At 40.8% G+C, this 19717-nt stretch overlaps 1 protein-coding gene across 1 annotated transcript in view; it reads right to left on the reverse strand.

The window, feature by feature from the left end:
- Window positions 1–19717, reverse strand: part of VPS13B (vacuolar protein sorting 13 homolog B) — a 1100792-nt gene that overhangs the window by 97993 nt on the left and 983082 nt on the right. The window contains 1 exon segment of the mRNA XM_036759288.1: window positions 18764–18925. Coding sequence (XP_036615183.1) covers window positions 18764–18925 — 162 coding nt within the window.

Raw genomic sequence — 19717 nt, forward strand, 5'->3', positions numbered from 1 at the left:
CAAGTCACTAAGTTCTTCTCCATTTTAGTTTCCTCATGTATAAAATGAGGCTGACATGAGACAGGACTGTTGAGGATTATATGACACTATGTGAAGAGCTTCACAAACCTTAAAGCACTATATGAAAATCAATCATCATTCTCTTCGTGATCATCATCATGATTGTTTTTAATACACTTTCTAAAACATGGCACCTATAAGAGATGTCAATTCTCTAGATGTGGTCACGCCAGAAGAAGAGGGCAATGTACATAATTTCCCAAGCTCCATCCATACTGACACAGATTCATTAATCACTATACTTCTACTCTAGTCTTTCAACTAGTTCAAAATTCACCTAAATTTACTATGACCCAGACCCAGTTTGTTTCATCTTACCTGTAAGGACAAGATCTGACTTTGTAAAATGCCCTGCAGAAGTCTAGATACACTCAGTGTATGGCCCTTGATCTATCAATCTAATAACACCACCAGAAAAGGAAATGAAGTACTTCTGGTATGATTGCTTCTTAATGAACTCAAAATGATGACCAATTTCCCTTTCCAAAGGCTCATGGATCCCTTTCATAATGCAATCTGGGATGTTCTAAGAATTTAAATCTAAGAAATTGAAATCTAAGGATTTTCTAAGAATTGGTATCTAATTCACTAATTTGAGGTTTGAATAATCTACCCTTTGCCCTTTTTTGGAAAATTGGCACATTTGCCTTCCTCCAGTTCTATAACACTTTTTCCTTACGATTTTTCAAAGATCACCAACGTCTCTTCAGCAATCATATTTGCTGGTCTCTTCAGTATGCCTGGAAGTACATCATCTAGTTCTGGTAATTTACATTTATTGAGGGCATCTTGTACTCTCTCACCTTACCTAGGGTAAGTCAATTCAATTTTCTATTAACTGTTTTAACAACAAACATTTATTATCTATTATACTATGTTTCAGGAACTGCAGTTCTTCCCAGTTTGAAGATAGTTTTTCTTCATAGAGAAAACAGAAGCAAAACAGGTATCATGTTCTTCCACTGATTATCTCCAGTTTATCCTGTATGTATCTTACTTATCCACAACTGTTTGCCTGTTGTCTCCCCTATTACACTGCGAGATCCTTGAGAACTTTACTGGTACTTTGAATGAGGCTGGATGACCCCTTTGCCTGCACAGTTATTATGGCAAGTCCTTTCCTATATGAATCGGGCTACTTCAGGCCAAGGTCACTGCCAACTCTCAAATTCTGTGATTCTTTGAAGTGACTTGCCCAAATTCACCTAGCTAATAAGGGCAGAGATGGGATTTAAACCCAGGTCCTTTAAGCCCAAATCTTGCCATATTCTAATGTCAACAAACCAGTCAGAAAGAAGGGAAAGTGTACTTAGCATGATGCTTGGTACTTAAGAGGGGTGTAATAAATGCTTACTGACTTGATTCCCTGTTATTTGTTATTATTTTCCCATTCAACTTAAGTAGGGGTTATACTTCTTTGTTTTATCTTCTTGCTCCAAATATGGCTAAAAAATCCCAACCCCTTTTTTTTTTCATTCCAGGTCTCTATACCTAACATTATTCTTACAGGACTATGCTATTCCTCTGTAATATTCTGTCACCTGCCCTTCCTACCATCTCTTGAAAATTTCCTTTTAAAATCTGAACTAATTGCCAAGTTCCCTGTGCAGTCATATTTATCACTTTAAATCACTCCTCCTTTTCTTCCTTATCAGACTCATCTGTGTCTGTATTGCCAAATTTCATTCCTGAGAGTTTTCCACAGTTATTGTGTCATGGAATACTACACATCATTTTTCTAAACATTTAGAAAATTATTTGCAAAAAGTTTAGGGTACATGTGAGAAAATGCCCAGCATCCCCACTGCTATTTTTTGCAGCATTTAAGATGGCAGGGCCATTTCGTCCCAAGGTGCCTGTTGTTTCCTTGGCAACCTTAGAGGCAATGTGTTCTTATGGGAACAGTGCTGGATCTTGAGCTAAGAGACTTGGGTTTGAATTCTGGCTTGGAAATTTATTATGAGATCGTGGGATCTGAGAGTTGAAGCAGGCTTTGGAAATGATAGACCTGGAACTGAAGGGGTCACCAGAGGTCATCTACTTGAATCTCCTCATTTTAGAACTGAGGCTTCATGGGATTTGCCTGAGGCTGCCCAGAGGGAAGCAGAACCAGGACATGTTTCCATCTGGCCAGATATCCAGCTCTCTTCACTTAGGCCTGACTGCTCTCCCAGGACCTCAGTTTCCCCATCTGTAAAATGAGAATAAGACTATACTTCCCTGGGCTGTCATAAGGAAAGTGTTAAAGAAATGTCAGGTAGTCTCATGTACCTTGCTAGGCATTTTCTCTTTGTCTGCTAGAGCTAGATCAGCCACAGTATCAGGCTTGTCCTTTACCTCCTCTAGCTTATGTATGAAAAAAGGATCAGCAAGCTGAGTCAAAAGAAAAGCTTCTGCCAGGGATCTGGATAGCTGAAGTCCCACATTGCAGCTGTCCAGTGCCTGCATGGCAGCCTCGTGATCTGCACTCTGAAGCCCACCTGTCCCTTTCCCTTCCTTTTGGCTGGTTTGTTAACATTAGAAAATGCAAGAATTGGACTTAAAGGACCTGGGTTTAAATCCCACCTCTGTCCCTTATTAGCTAGATGAATTTGGGCAAGTCACTTCAAAGAATCACAGAATTTGAGAGTTGCAAGTGACCTTGGCCTCAGGTAGCCCAATTCATCTAGGAAAGGCCTTGCCATAATAACTGGGCAGGCCAAGGGGTCATCCAGCCTCGTTCAAAGGCCTCCAAAAAGAAAGAACCCCTTCCCCATCTAGGTAGCCCACTCCCCTTTGGATGTTCAGAAGCTTTTCCTAACAGCAAGCTTAACTTGGCCTCTTTTCAACTGCTAATCTTTGCTTGTAATTCTGCCCTCTGGTGACAGAGAAAACAGCTCCAATCCATCCTCCATCTAAAAGACCCTAAAATATTTGAGAACAAAACTATCATGTCCCCTATGAGTCTTTTTCAGTTGTCCCTCATAAGACATTCTCTTAGGGCCTTTTGCCATCCTATGTGTATTCTCTAGTTTATCAATGTCCTTTCAAAACTATGGTGTCCCAAATGAGGTCTGATGAGGGCGGAGTAAAGTTGGACTGTCAGAAAGTCAACTAGCATTTATTAAGCACCTTCTATTTGCCAGGCTTTGTGGTAAGCTCTGGGACTACAAGAAAGACAGAAAAAAAAAGTCCCTGCTCTCAATGAACTCACAGTATAATAGGGAAGACAACATGCAAATGAGTACGTGCAGAACAAATAAGAGCTCTACAGGACAAACTGGAGATAATCAACCAAGGGAAGGCATTAAGGGGGATTGGGAAAGGTTTCTTGCAAAAGGTGAGACTAGCTGAGATAACAAAGGAATTCGAGGAAGCGAGGAGGAAGAGGAGGTGGAGAGGAGAAGGGAGAGTGTTCTGGGCATGGTGGACAGCTAATGAAAATGCTCAGAGATGGGAGATGGACTGAGGAACAACAAGGAGGCCGGTGTCAATGGATCACAGAGTAGTGGAAGGGAATAAGATGTAAGAAGACTGGAAAGTAGGAAGGGACCAGATTATGAAAGGCCTTAAAAGTCAAACAGAAGATTTTATATTTGATCCTGGAGGTAAGAGGGAACAATTGGAGCAGCATGGGGATGGGTGAGTGTTACAGTCAGACCTGCGTTTTAGAAAGATCAGTTTGATAGCTGAATGGATGATGGACTGGAGTGCGGAGAGACTGTTTCTGAAGATACCCCGCTCTCAATGTAGCCCAACATTGCATGAGCTTTTTGGCTGCCATGTTTCACTGATTACTCATATTGATCCTGCAGTCCTTCAAAACTGCCAGATTTTTTTTTCTCCAGAAAAACTATTCTTTATTCCTGCCTCTCTCATCTTATACTTCTGAAACTGATTTTTTGTACTCACACTCAACACTTTACATTTATTCCCACTGAATTTCACCTCGTTATCAGATTCATCCTGGTGCTCTATCCTGTCAAGATGCTTTTGAATCCTGACTGCCATCCCTTCCAAGACGTCCTGTCATCTGCAAATTTGATAAGCATACCACTTACGCTTCTAGGCAAATCACTGATAAACACATTAAACAGCATATAGCCAAACACAAATCCCTGGGTTATGATCTTGGAGACCTCCTGTCATGAAGGCAGTAAACCATTGACCATTTTTGAAGCCTGACCAGCCAACTAGTTCTGAATCCATTTTATTATATTACTATCTAATTCTATATTTTCATTTTCTCCAGAAGAATAATCTGAGATACTTTATCAAGAGCTTTGCCAAAATCTAGGTAAATTATACATACAGCATTTTTTTCCTCGAACTTAACATCCTGTCAAAAAAAGGAACTGAGGCTAGTCTCGCATGATCTATTCTTAAGGAAGTGATGATGGCTCTTTGCAATCAGTTTTTGTTTCTATATGTTTGACAATCATCCCTTTTATTATCTATTTTAGAAGTATTCCAGGAATTGAATTCAAGGCCTAAAGTTTACTATGGTCTCTCTCCTTTTTGAAAACTGGAAGATTTACCCTTGTGGTAAATTACAATCTTGTGGCACCTCTCCCATTTTCCCTGATCCATTAATATCACTGACAGGGGCTCAGCAGTCATATCTGCTATTTTTTCTTCAGGATCTGAGGATTTAGTTTATCTGGAGCAAGTGATTTAAATTCATCGAGCGCAGCTAGGTGCTCTTTTAATATTTCCTTACTTATCTCTGTTATCGGTCCCCATTAGTCATTGTTGTTCTTTCATTTCCAATGTAAAAGCCATTCTACTTTGCAGAAAAAATAGAAAGAAAATTGAAATTGAGTAGTTCTTTCCTTGCTCTGTTGGTTATTAAATCCCACCTACCCTAAACAAAAGTTGCATCCCATCTTTGATCTTCTTTCCCTTCAAAATATAGCTTCAAAACAAAACAAAGCCAAACCCTTTTTTCATTGTCCTTCACTTTCCTTGCCAGCCTTGGCTCATTAGGAGCCTTAAGATTTCTTACTATTTTATAGGACCATGCTTTTAAAATTTAATATGGCTGATAAGTTCTTTATGAGTCCACATTGGTCTCTTTAGACAAAATCTATGTTTTTTATCATTTTTCCCCATCTTCAGAATTTCTTTCTTGAGTTATCTCCCATTTCTCTTGAGCTGACTACCCAAAAAATATTTTACTCCATGGGATTCTACCCATTTTTCCTCTAAATTTTTTGAAAAATACTCACCCAAAGCCTAGGTTGCATGTCAGACTATACCCAGATTTCTTCTCCTCTATCATGTACTCTAAGGTAAAATGGTCACTTTCCTCAGTCACCCACTCCAAGCAATTAGTTCTTCCTTGGTAGTAAGAATCACATTCAGAAGAGAATTTCTCCCATTGCTTCCTTCACCTTTTGAAGGATGAAATTATCACTAAGGCAAGTCAGAGTTATTAATTGCTATGTTTTTGGCAGAGAGAGAAAACTCCAACAGACGTCTGGATAAATGAAGTCCCCCAGCACTACTGAGTCATACTTTTGCACCAGATTTATAATGTTTCTTCAGCACCTCTTCTATTTCTTCTTTCTGTCTAGGTGGACTGCAATATAGTTCAATGACAAAAACACTTCTGTTTCTCCCTCCTTTGACCTTCAACCAAACACTCTCCATCATATTTATCCTTCTGGTTCATGTGTTTATTCTCATGAGTATACTTTCTTAATAGACAATATTACCTCCCCACGAAAGCCTTCTCACCCTGGAAGTTCACTTCGCCCCTAGATTTCCTATGCTGGAAATACTCTCTGTCCCTTTGGCCTCTCCTGCGAATTAGTTGGTTACTCGAAGAACCATCTTTTTAAGGAAAACACTCAGCCTTGACATATCTTCATCCTTTCTTTGGCTCTAGTCCTGATTCTCTGGACTTTTTTTACCTGAAGTCAAGTGCAAGAGATCTCTCCTTCTCTCTCCCTTCCTTCTTTCCTTCCTTCCTCCCTTTCTTTGTTTTTTCTAGTGCTTAGCACAGTGCCTGGTACATAGGAAGTCCTCAAAATGCCTGGTGACTTGACTTGTGTATAGACACTTGAGACCATGGATTTCATTACTGACTCCTTTCTTTGATATGCCTCCCATAAATTTATAGGGGTATCAAATGGTATTCTTCCTTCTTTGTGTCTACTCTTAATGGTAATCTTACTTGGCGGATAGACAGAGGCAGGTTTCTTCCCGCATCATTTTTACTTTAAGGCCCTTTGATTACATTTGCAAGTAACCTGGCGAATACATTCTTACCAACCTATGCTAAGTGTAAGGGTGGGACTCTCTGGCTGGGAATCTGTCAACTTTATATTGTAAGCAAGAGCAAGCTGATCCAGAAATACAAATAACATTTTCTTAACTAGCTATTCACTTCCCAAATTAATTTTTATCTTTTGTATCCCTTGTTTGGGAGTGAAAAACTGAGGAAAACATAACTTGTGCCCTTGTATTTTTCTGTTTTTTGCCCAAGGCTTTCTAATCATTGGCAATACTTCTTAGGTTCCTTCTGGAAGTATCATTTGAACTCACATGACTCACCAGAAGTCAATAGTTGCCACCAGCTTTGATATGTCTTAGAGGTTTCTCTGTCTTGTTTTGGATATATACCCCAGGACCTTTCTATTATTATCAGGTCAAAAATAGTTGCCTCTGTGTCCATAAGCAGTGAATCACCAACTACTCCTCCTCTTTTCTTCTTCCTCTGCCCCTTACCTGGTGACTTGTGAGGCTTTAGGACAAGCAGCTTATTCTTTCTCAGAACATCCAACTCTCTTCTTTTTAGAAAAAGCTTCGAAGTTCTTTTTAAGCTCTTAATTGTATAGATGCCTTTTCCCTTCCCTACTTCCTGTGTGCAGCTCTCTTCCCTTGTCTATCACCTGAACAAGGCTAAAGTCTTCCTCTTCCAACCTCAGAACTTTTTTTTTTGCCTCATTGAAACTTGTGTTTCCTTTAGGAAACTTTTATCCTCCCTAAGAATCTGGGGTGTGGAAAGGCATTATGGTCTCTTTACCTTCTCCTTCTGGAGGTGGATCAGCTTACACTTGGAACACAGATAACATCGCTGGGATTTTTCATCCTCTTATTTGGCATAAAACCTTTATGCTGGGTGGGATGCTGCACTATACAAGTTCGCCACTTACCAATGTAAAATACAAATAGGCAGTAGTAAAAGGCTTAACTGAGATTAAAACGGGATGAGGAGTAAGGAAAAGGAATTGCAGGCTCACAACTTTCCTTACCTTTAAAATAAAGGCCTTGTATTACATGATCTCTTTGGTTTCTTGTAGCTCTAACTTTCTCACCCCAACACTGTGAATGTGACTTTACTCCTCTCCTTGGAGGGGTATCTCAGGCCTCAAAAAGAACAATATGTTGGTGTGTAAGGTCCCCGAGAGTAAGGACTGCTTCACTCTTTGTACCTGTGACAAGTACAGTACTGGAATACACTAGGTATTTAATAAATGCCTACTCAATGATTGACAGACAGTAAAGAACTGGCCAAAAACTGTTAGGAAACCAATTTTCCCTTTTGAGCTTCATATGCAACCTCAAGGAACTCTCTACCCTTTAAGAAGTCAAAGTGAATACAAATGATCCCAAGAATCCCCCTGATGCTAATAATGACACTTTGAGAGAGGGAGGCAAAGTGCTTAGGTCTGTGTGTTGCATTAAGGAAAAAAAAGCCCATAACCAAGTCTTCCTGACTCCTGTCCGCCCCCGCCCAATTACTAACTAATGGAGGATAACTCGGCAACATTTCAACAGAGACTCCATCTACAGAATATTTTAGATTAAAATCCTTGCCAGATGGTCTGAAGAAGTGTTTGCCTCATTGCTGATTTTGGCCATCTTAATGTCAGTAACAATAAAAAGAAGCTTGTTACTGCCACTGGGGAGCAGAGGCATAAATTCCTTTCTCCACAACTGAATTACTGGTTGTGGACAGCTGTGACCTATACAATAATAAGGATGATACTGTAGCTTTCTGGGAAAGTATTTCCATAATTTTAAGAAGAAAATACTTATGGTAAACTTTACATATAATAAAGTTTTTTTTAAAAAGGTACAGGTTACATAATTTTACCAGTTGTGGAATAAATCTATAGCCTGTGATAAAGGATCATAAACTTTGTGAATAGTTCAGCAGCTGAACATTGCACGTATTCCTAAAAGCCTGTTTCTCATTTAAAGTATATTTCCCGTGGCCTCCAAAGGCACATCATTATTTTATAATGACTTAATTAGGGCAGGGGTAAGCTAAAATCAGTATGAATATATATGTATATACACACACAAGGGATACACGTTATGTATATGTATAGTGGTACACATATATACTATATGGAGTATCCCCAAAGTCTTAATACAGTTTTAAGCTATTAAAGACTTTTGGGACACCTCATATATGAATGTGATAAAGGGCAGAACCTGGACTCAAGAAGTCTTGGCTGTGACACATACTAGCTAGTGCATCACCACTGTGGTAATAGAAAAGTCATGCAACCTTTCAGCCCCCCAGGCAATGGTCTAAAACTATATGTTACAGAGGACTTGCTGATCTTCAAATGTCCATTCCCAGAAATCCCCCACATTTGTTAGATCAAAGGTCCAGACCAAAAGAACTCCTAAACCACGACTTCCTTTGACCCTTGTCAAAACACTATCCAAAATCTTAAAATGCATCCATGTGCTGAACTAAGCAGCCCAATTACAGTCAAGTTATAGAGCAGGTCCTGGAGAGGTCCCAGCTCTGCTATGTACAACCTATGTGACCTTGGACAAATTGTGTCCTTGCTCTGGGTTTTGGGCCTCATCTTTTGGAGGCAGCTAGGTGACACAGAGCAATGGGCCTGCAGTCAGGAAGCTCTGAATTCAAACTCTACCCGAGCCACACCTTAGTTATATGGCCCCCGGCAAGTTACTTAATTGTTCTCAGCCTCAGTTTCCTCATAAGTAAAATTGCAGGATGGGTGGGAGGGTTGAACTCAATGGCCTTGGAGTTCCTTTTCAGGAAGTTTTTGATCCTATGATATGTGAATGATTTTTAAGGCTCCTTCTAGCTCTAAATATATGATGAAATGATCTCTCTTCAATGCTTTACCAAATGACTAGTGAAGGATGCTCTCTGCGCAGAATCATGTGGCATGAGGACAAACATCTTTAAATCACAATTTTTAACACTAAAAATAATGTTTTGGCTAAGATTATGGAAATAAAGGTACAAGTGTTAGAGAACCTGGAGGAATTTTGAATCCTGAGGATTTCAGAGTGTGGCTTTTAAAAAATTCCAGATGAGTTTGAGTACTAGAATAAAGAACCGAGGACAAGCAGGAGTCTTCCAGACAATCTAGTCCATCTTCCTTATTTTATAGTCCTGTTATAAAGAGGGGTTCCATTAAGTAACAATGGTGGAGTCTTACATAGAGAAAACAGTAAGCAAGTCATTGCAGTAGCACAGAAATGAAGCAACAAAGGTAATCAGGCTTGGACTTTTAGCCCACCTGCCATCGCTACCTTTTTAGCATATAAACTTCCAATGTCAATTCCTTATGAACAAACTACACAATCGTTGGGTTTTTTCCTATTATTCTTAGCAGTGTGCCTTAGCAATGTACTAGCACTATAGATAGTTGGGAGAAAAAACCTTATTGGTTCATATATGTTTTAGAAGCACAAGATTTTCACTCGACCTTTTTTGTATCTTTTTTTGAACTACGATCATTCCTGTTACGACTTCCCTTTCATTTCTTCATAACACTGACAGCAAGTCATTCCAACATTTTTCTTTACCTTTGAATCTCTTGTCCTCTCCTTTTCCACTGGCCGTGTATAATCTCCATCAGCTACTTTTCTGTTCCCTCTCCACACCTACTCCCCAGTCAGAACCTTGTTGAAAGGAACTCATGAGACCATGATGAATGGGTCTTTTATAAATTAATGCTATTTAACTTCAGCTGGAGCCTCATTGTTGCACATCCATCTTTTACTTACTTTTTTTTATTAACTTCCAATGATATTCCCCATAATGGCTATTCCAAAACTTCTCACTTCCCAAAGCTCCCTCACTAACCTGACACTCCTGAATTGCCAGACTACTATCTTTCGCTTCGACCTTACCACTTGTCGACACTTCTCACCCCAAGGTCACCATTCCATCAATCGGCAAGCATTTGTTAAGCACTTACTATGTACCAGTCACTATGCTAGGTGCCAAGAAGAGGAACTAGGCCCGTGTTTTCATTGGTGTAGGAAACTCCTTTTAACAATTCAGTGCAAGCCAGCCCTGCCCCCCAGCACCCTCCCCTCATCCCCCACCACCAATCCAACAGACTGGTTGTGTGATCCCGGGGAAGAACGCCTTAATCCTCTAAGACACAGGGGCAAAAAATTCCTGCCCTCGGGTGAGCTCTTATTCTATTGGGAGAGACAACATGTTGTCATGGTAATGTACATGGGAAGGTCTTTCCCATCCATTAATAGGTCCATGTGACCTGCTTAAGTCACCCGGAAGCCTAAGTCACATGAAGCCTATGGTGGGAGGAGCTTGCTGAAGGGGTGGGGCAGGAAGTGTGGGGAGGGGCTGAGAGGAAGTAAGTGAGAGCTGGGAGAGAAACAGCGGGAGGTGGAGCTTGGAGAGATGGGAGGGGGTCAGGGAGCAGCAGCCAGCGGGGGGCGGGGAGAGCCAGGCAGTGACTCTGCTTGAGGGAAGGCCCTAACAGAGGCCGGGGATGGCGGTGCCCCCAGCGCTGCTGTTGTGTATAGATTCCTTTGTGGCTTTGTGGCTTTCCGGTGTTTGAATAAATGTTTTGGCTCCACCTTCAATGAACAGAGTCTGTTATATTTTGTGATTCAGAACTAGCCCCTGCAGGCGCTGCATCACGCTGCGCTACACATCACGCTGCGCTACACACGGACATATTGAAAATGCTCAAAACAAATCCAGAGTCGTTTGGGGAAGCCATCAGTCGTCGCCGAGCATTTATTGAGTGCTGACTGTGTGCCAGGTATTGTGTGTTAAGGACAGAAAGAAAAGCAAAAACAGCCCCTCCTCTAACGGGGGAGACAACATGGAAATGAGTGGGCACAATAAGATACATACAGAATAGATGGAAAGCCCCAGCAGCTGGGAGAATTGGGAAAGACCTCTTGCATCTGGTGGGATTGGAGCTGAACCTCAAAGGAAGCCGGGGAATGAAGCCATCAGGGTGAAGTGAGAGAATATGCCAGGTCTGGGGGTGTGTGGAGGGTGAAGGCACCAAGATGAAGGACAGAATGCAGTGTCTAAGCATACGACTGTCCACACGCACACTCACACATACACACAAGTACGCTCCTGTAGCTGGGTTGTACAGTGAGAGAAAGGGAGTAAAGCGTAAGAAAAGTAGAAAGCATGAAAGGACCAAATGAGGAAGAGCTTTAAATGACAACAGGATTTCAGACTGGATCCCAGGGGTAACCGAAAATCACTGGAGGTTACTGGGACACAGAGTCAGACCTGAGCTTTAGGAAATTCTCTGTGGTCTCTGAGTATAGGATGAATTGGAGTGGACAGACTCGAGCTAAGGACTCCAAGTAGAAGCCTACTGCAATAGTCCAGGCATGAAGTGATAAACTAGGGTTGTGGCTGTGTGAATGGAGAAAAGGGGCCCAAAATAAATTTGAAATGGAGTGAAGGTAGAAATGATAAGATCTGGAGACCAACCAGCTCTGTGGGGTGATAGGAAGGATCCAGGTGACTGGGAAGTTGTCCCTGAGCATACCCAAGTGAGGATGCCCTTGAGAGTAAAAGGGAAATGCAGAAGAAGGGAGGGTCGTGGGGAAAGACAGTAGGTTTCATCTTAGACATGCTGAGCTTGAGACACCTATAGGCATCTAGTTGAAGATGTTCAAAAGGAGGTTAGTGATGCATGACTGCAGTTTAGGAGAAACATTAGAGCTGGATATATAGATCTGGGAATTTATGTCATGGATACGATAACTGAACTCATGGGAGCTGAAGAGATCACTAATTGAGAGAGAAGGAAAAAAGGAGAGGACCCAGGATACTCTTAAGGGATACCGAAAGTTAACTGGCATGGCATAGACCAAGAACCAGCAAAGAAGATGAGGAGTGGTCAAGGCAGGAGAAAAACCTGAGGAGAACAGTGTCTTAAAAATCTACAGAGGGCAGTCTCCAGGAGAAGAGGGTGATATGCTATGTCAGAGGCTGCAGAGATATCAAGAACGATGAGGACTGAGAAAAGGTAATTAGATGTGTCAATCAAGAGATCACTGGTAACTCTAGAGAGGGCAACTTCCATTAAATGATATGGTCAGAAACCAGATGGCACAGGGTTTAGAGAGAGTGAGTGAAGAGGAAGCAGAAGCACCCAGTACAGATGGCACTAGCACCTGGGGACAGCAGGAAAGGTTTCATGTAGAAGGTGGTGTTTGAGCTGATTCTTAAACAACTACCTAACTGCTGGATGTACTGGTCCTTATCTTCCTTGACCTTTTAGTGGCATTTAATGCTACTGTTAATGCCCTCCCCACCCCCCACATTCCTTAACAGTCTCTGGCTTTCCATGCCACTACTCCTTCCTACCTCTCTTCTGATTACTTCTTGGTCTCCCTCATTTGTCACTCTCTCCTTTTGCCTCTTAAGTACTGGCCTTATTAAAGTCTTATATTTGACCTTTTAAAAAAATCTCTTTATACTCTTTCCCCTTATCTAGTTCACTCCTATGGCTTCAGTGATCCCTTCCTTACTCTCAAAGCTATAGCTGTACTACAAGTCCCAACTTCTTTCCTGAATCTTTGGGCTACATTTCCAGCTACCAGTCAAGTCAGTTAGATGTCTGTCAGTACCACAAACTCAACATGTGTAAAACAAAATTCATTATCTTTCTACCAAAACCTGCCCTTCTTTGTAATTTTTCTACTTCTAGTCTCCTAGTTACCTAGATTTGAGTCTAGTTATCTTTGATACACCCCTTGTATACAAGAAGTTCTGTTATTTCTCTCTTTGAAATATTTCTTGCAATAATCCTTCCTTTCTACTGCTAGGTCTCCAAGCACCATTCAGTTCCTCATTATTTCTTGACTGGATTATTAAGTGCTCTCATCACTATATTCTTTTCAAATCTCAAAATCACCACAAAACTGAAAATTTTAGTGATATACATAGACCTGACCATATCACTTCTCTGTTTAAAAATGTTCTATAGTTTCCCACAGTTTAGTGAATTCAATACAAATTCCTCGGGTTGACTTTCAAAACTCTCTACAATCTGGCTCCAATCCACCTTTTTCAGCCTTATTTTGAAGTATTCTGTCTTGCTTTCTCTGGCTTCCATGCCTAGAAAAGACCCCCTTCTCCCTTCTCTATCTATGACAAATGAATTCCTTCTATTCTCTTAAGGCCCAGCTCAGGTGTACCTCCCTTTTAGATGTTGTTTATGTACATGCCTCACTAATACTTGGACTCTCTCTCTAGAATCCTTCACTGACTTGTCTCTCTTGAGAAGTATCTGTCCTGAGGTCCTCCTCACCTGACTGGTAACTCCATCTCCAAGACCACTATTTTGGAAAGGATTCAAGCTTTGTTTGACCTTACTCTCACCTAGACTCTCTCTCCAGACTCCACTCCTTACCTACTACCTCACTCCTAGGCAGTAATCTTCCTTCTTCTCCTGACCCTTTCCTCCTTACTTCTACTTTCCAGGTCTACTTTATGTGTTATCTTCCCCCATTAGGATGTAAACTCTTTTAAGGGTAGGGGCTTGTCTTGTTTGCTTGTATGTGAATTCTCAGCAGTTAACATGGTGTCTGACACATAATAAACATTTAATAAATGCTTTCTCTCCCTACCTCCTTTCCTTTTCTCTTTCTCTCTCAACAAATGTTTTCTGAATCAACTGATGATGGCATGGAAGAATGATACATGTATGTTCGTATTATATAGATGTATATTAGGAATAGCTCTGAATTACAGTAATGCATTGGTCACTGGCAACTGGAACCCTGGCTAGAAGAAGATCTAAAACAGCAGATACTTAAAATGATCTAGCTGAAGCTCTGACATATAGGAAAAGAAGCATCATAAATCAGTAAGAAAGAATTCTGGCTACAGAGCAGGTATGATCAATTTACAGTCCATAGACTAGGCAGGTACAAAGGTTAACTACTTTCTAAAGATTCCCCAAATTTCTTACCCCTGTGCTTTCAGCCTACAGAAATTCTAGATCTAATCCTGAAGGAAACTGATTAAGCCTCTAGTCTAGGTAGCATGTGTTGAATGGCTAGCAAAGAGATCCAAAATTAACTTGAGATTTATGTTTTTATTATGCCCCCTACCTTAAATTGTTAACTTCACACAACCAGAATAATAGTTTTAGAGTTAGTAGGGACCTCAGCACCATTTAATCCACCTCATACATAAAAAAGAAGGCCCTCGACAGCATGCTGACAAGTGGTCATGCTCGCCCTGTGTGGAACTCTCCAATGAGGGGGAGTCACTGCTTCCCAAGGCAGACCACTCCACTCTTGGATAGCAATAACCATAAGGACATTTTTCCTTACATCAAATCTACATTTGCCTCTTTGTGACTTCCATGTATTACTCCTGGTTCTTTCCTTTGAGGGAACAACAGAACAAGTCTGTGGCCTCCTCCACATACGTGAATATAGCTATGATGCACCTGTGTCTTCTCTTCTCCAGATTAGATGCCATTCACCATTCTGAGTAATCCTACACTGCTATGAATTACAAGGAAATTGGAAGACAGACCATTTATAATAAGATGATTAAAAAAAGACTTTACCAAGGTGACACCTGAGCTAAGCATGGAAGAAAGGTAAGGATTCTGCCAGGCAGAGAGAAGGAGGTAGGGCGCTGCAGACATGGGGCACAGATTGAACATACACATACAGATGGGCAATGGAATTTCACAAGAGAAATGTCTTGTAGTTGAGTTTGGCTATGATGCAGTTTGTGGGGTAAGACGGAGCTGGAAAGGTAGGTTGTAGCTAGACTGCATAAATGCCAGGCATGGGGATATCTCTGTTTTATCCTAGAGGCAACAGGAACCTGGCTACAGAGAGCTGCTGAATAAGTGACGGAACAGTTGTGACCTTGGTCAGCAGAAGCGAGGGGCTAAAATGACAGACATATCCTTGCAGTTTTGCAGTATCAATTAGGCAGGCTGTGAGTTCAGGAAGCTCTAGGTTATAACAGGACGTCAGTGTCACAGCCAGATTTTTTGCAACAATGATCTGATGTACAATGAACCAGAAAAATTTATTAACCTGAATCTCCATAAATCAGCCATGCAGATTAACTGAGGTGTCACTGTGTCTGTTTTGTCTGGGAACATAGCCTAAGTTAAACTAAGTTCCTCTTCCCTTTCAGCTGGACATATTTACTCTCTACTCTGATGAAGAGTGATGCAAGCTCTCACTCTGAGCTGAGCAGATCTGTTCTGCTGTGTGAGGAGCTTCTCAGAAGAACACTACTTTTCTAGGGTAGTGTGGCCACGAGCAAGTCACTTACTTTCTCCCAGATTTCACCACTCTCCGTTTTTTCTTTGGTAAATCAAGGGAGAGGACTCACTGGGATTTCTAAGGCCCCTTTCAGCTCTAACATTCTAATTCTATGACTTCTAGCCAATCTCCTCTGCAGTCTAATAAAGAACCTTTGATACAGAAGGATATGATGTGATAGGGTATTTGACTTTGTCCAGCTGAATATTTTCATGACTTCTCCAAAAAACATTTTTGTTTTGTTCACTCTTGTTTGTTTAGGCAAGAAATAGTTGTGCCTTGTCCAGCATTGTAAGTGGTTCTTTCTCAGAGTGTGTGCAAGAAACTACAAGGAGAGCTTCACGGCTCCTCAACTGTGAAAGGTTTCTTTTTCTGGCTTCTCAGCTTTGGATCACATTTCTAAAGTGTGTCTTCTTCCCATCCCTGTGGCTAGCAAGAGTGCGTGTGGTTCTAAGACCCCTCTGAAACCTTTCCAGGTGTCATCAATGCTTTCTTGATCTCCTGGAAGAAAAACCAAAACACCTCAGAAATATAAGCTACATTGCTAAGTGGAGTTAAGTTCTCTGGACATGAAAAGACTTCTTAGAGATTTTGAATGAATAATGACCAAGGAGTTCTCTTCTTCTATCTCCTCTCTTCTTCCCCCTTTCCCCCCACCCAGTGTAATATCTCATTAAGATGGAGCGTAGGGGTCCTTAATCTGGCATTCACTTATCCCTAAGGGATCTCTGGAAAGATTTCCAGGGGTCTGTGAACTTGGATGGAGAAAAAAAATCACATCTTTATTTCAATATATTTCCTTTATAATCCTATGCATTTTATTTTATGCATGTAAAAATATTATTCCATAGGCTTCACCAGAGTGCCAGAGGGGTCTATGGCATACACACAAGAGAGGTAAACAACTCCTGACATAGCAGAATTTGCAATTGTTGAGGTAAGAAATTCTATAGATACTCATCATGGCCTCTTCTCTTTCAAGGTTTGTATAGCACATGGCTTTGAATCTTGGCCCCTTCCACTCACTACTTGTACAACACTGAGCAATTTACCCCCTGGGCCTCAGTTCCCTCATCTGTAAAATGAGAGTTTGGACTAGATGGCCTTCGAAGTTCCTTTCAGCTCTAAATCTGTGTCCTAATGATTGCCTTCTACAGCACAGATTTTAAGAGGGGATACAGTTCATTCATTACATTAACTACAAAACATCTTGAAACACAGGACAATGCATTTGCAGGGTACAGGTACAGACAAAAAAAAAGGATGAACTGTGGATTCTCTCATTTCAGTGCTGTTTGTACATATTTCTAGAGGTCACTTGGTGCTTTTGGTAAAACCATGAGTCTTCACAAGGCTCTATACTTGGACTGAACCTAGGTAATAAATGTTATATGCTTAAATTTTGAAGCTTTCCTCTCAAAACTTTGATTCCAACCTACCCAAAAAAGCAAGATTAGGTAGCAGAAAGAAGTGTGTGGCAGAGTGGTGAAAAGAACACTAAGAACTGGAAGACCTTGGTTCTAGTTCCACCTCTATCATTATCTATATGATTTACTTTGGAGACCCAACTTTTCTGTGTCTATTTCCTTACCTATAAAATGGGAATAATACCATATGCTCATAGAGATTTTGTGAGGATACAATGAGATGACGATCGTAAAAGTCCACTTTAAAGTCCATTGCATTAAGAACATGTAAAATAGTATGATAATCCTAATAACTATTTTTGCTTTCTCTTCTAATCTACCATCCCACTGTTCTCTGCATCAGTTTGGGGTCTTTCTGACTCAGCTCTTCATTCTTTGTTAGCTCCTCCCTTTTGGCTCCCATAGAATGTTTGGGAATTTAGGAGGATATTTAAACTTAGCTTATACATCCTCCAAATGACAGAAGGTGGAACAAATCTTCCTCCTCTGGGCTTTTCACTGGCCCGCAGCCTGCAACTTGCTGGGTACCTTGTAGCGGCATAGCAATATTAAACAACTGAAGACACAGCTTGAAGGTTTTCTATTTGTCCACCAATACTGCATTATCATAAACATCATTAATATGAAAACCTTCTTTAACCAGAGGCAAATTGTTTAAAAACTTTCTAAGAGAAAAACTTCTTACAAAGGAAATGATAAATTAAAAACCTATAGATGTGACCTAAAAATATAAATATATTATCAAGTCATATGGGAACTTTGCAAAAGGGATTTATTGTAGTTTAATGTCCCATTGAGTCAATTTGAATTAAACATGAATTTTTAATAAAAAGTTGGGGGGGAAGATTTATATTCTTCCTCCTTGCAACTCTGACTCACATTTGAGATGGTAAGAGTTAGCTACCTTCTTCACACTGGACAGTGACCTTTTTGGCAAGTCCCTGATGACCCAAATAAGCAAATAGTATCCCATTTCCACTGAGGATAAAGGCATAACAAAGTCTGAAGCTGCCCTCCTCATCTCTCTAGGGTTGCATGGGAAGGTTCACTCGCCCCTTGAAGAAATTCCTTTCAATAATAGGCACACATAGTTTTCTTTATAATTGGAGTTCTAAAAGAGAACAATATGCTTAGAGTACTTTTTTCTGAAATTTCTTTTACTTCAAACCACTACACTGAATACTGACTTAATTGAAGCTAATAATTTGTTTGAGTTTTTGGATCTTGACATGTAATTTCATTGGTGTGGATACAGATCAGAAGTGCCTTTTAACTTGTGGCCTTTAAGGATTTCCTGGGGAACTCTGAGAGGTGAGTGCCTTGCCCACCTTCCCATAACCAGTATGTGTCAGAGGCAGGGCTTGAACACAGGTCTTTCTGACATTAGGGCGAGTCATTTCTTCAGCTGCCCCTCTACAAAGTATTAATTTCAAACTGTAGCCACACACTGAATCTACCCACACATCGTCTTTGTGAAGCTACCACGAAGCCCTCTGCTTATCATCCCTCTTGTTTGCTGGCTCTTCCTGGACTGAACAAGGTTCAGTTTAGACCTCTGAATCTCTACGAACTTGTACATATACCTCATTTTATTCCCTTAACATTTCTGGGTTTCTTCCATCCTTTTTCTGATATTGCTATACCATGTGGTTTCCAGGGAGATTTAAAAAGAAATAGCTGGATACAGGCATAAAAACGCAGAATACGTGAACAGCCGGCTTTAACAATCACTGTGTTTGTGAGACTTTCTGAAATACCTGTGGGGACTTGTGAGAACGCCAGCTGTACTGGTGACTGTGGAGACTGGCCAGCAGAATATTTTCATCAGTATCCACCTGGCCAAACCGCAGTGTCTCCTGTGTGTCATTACAGATCACAAAATGGCTGAAGACCAACTCCTCTACCTCAGGGCATTGGTTCTGAAAGGAAAAGAAGAGGAAAGCCAACGTGCATCAGATTAATTGCAAGATGTTTGGCAGCTGTCTGCCCAGTGGCGAGAGTTACAAGACAAAAACACGAAAAGATCTCTTGTCATTAGCTCTGGTATACAAAATATTCTATACTCCCAAGCATAAGCATTGAATGTGTGGTACACACACACCTTAAAAGAGATTCAAAATGTTCCAAGAATATGTTTCGATTTATGTTCCTGTAAAATAAATCATACACCACAGAAAAATAAGAACAATGAGATCTCTCAAACTTTTGAGGTTTCTTCAAGTAAATTAACATGCTACCAAAAAAAAAAAAGAAAAAAAAAGCTCTGCGGGCTGGTGCTCTTCAAATAGTGCTCCAGAAGTGCAGATGACAAGGTTTGAGTTCTTCTCGATGTGACCGTCAGATCCATTACCCAAGACACAGTGTGTACTCTTTCAAAAGCAGGGATCGTTTGGGTAACAAAGCCCTCCAGTTCCTTATGGAAGAGTGTAAATGTGCGAGTGTAACTCCTCTGAGAGAAAGACAGAGGAAAGGTGCAGATTTCCTTATGCTGCTCAGGGACTGAGCCTGCAAGGTTGATCAGGTCTAGAGGCCATTTAAAAGCCAGGGTGTTTTTTTTCAAGATTGGTAAAAGTAATCACCGCTCTTACAGAGTGTCGCTGCTGTGAATAAATATGCTTCAGCTAATGTCCAGCACCTGATGGACCTCAGTTACTGGCAAACCGGCAGATTCAAGCGAAGGGTGGAGCCTTTCTGACACCCTAGCAGTCCCC

Source organism: Trichosurus vulpecula, chromosome 1, assembly GCF_011100635.1.
Source record: "Trichosurus vulpecula isolate mTriVul1 chromosome 1, mTriVul1.pri, whole genome shotgun sequence".
Taxonomy (NCBI): Eukaryota; Metazoa; Chordata; class Mammalia; order Diprotodontia; family Phalangeridae; genus Trichosurus; species Trichosurus vulpecula.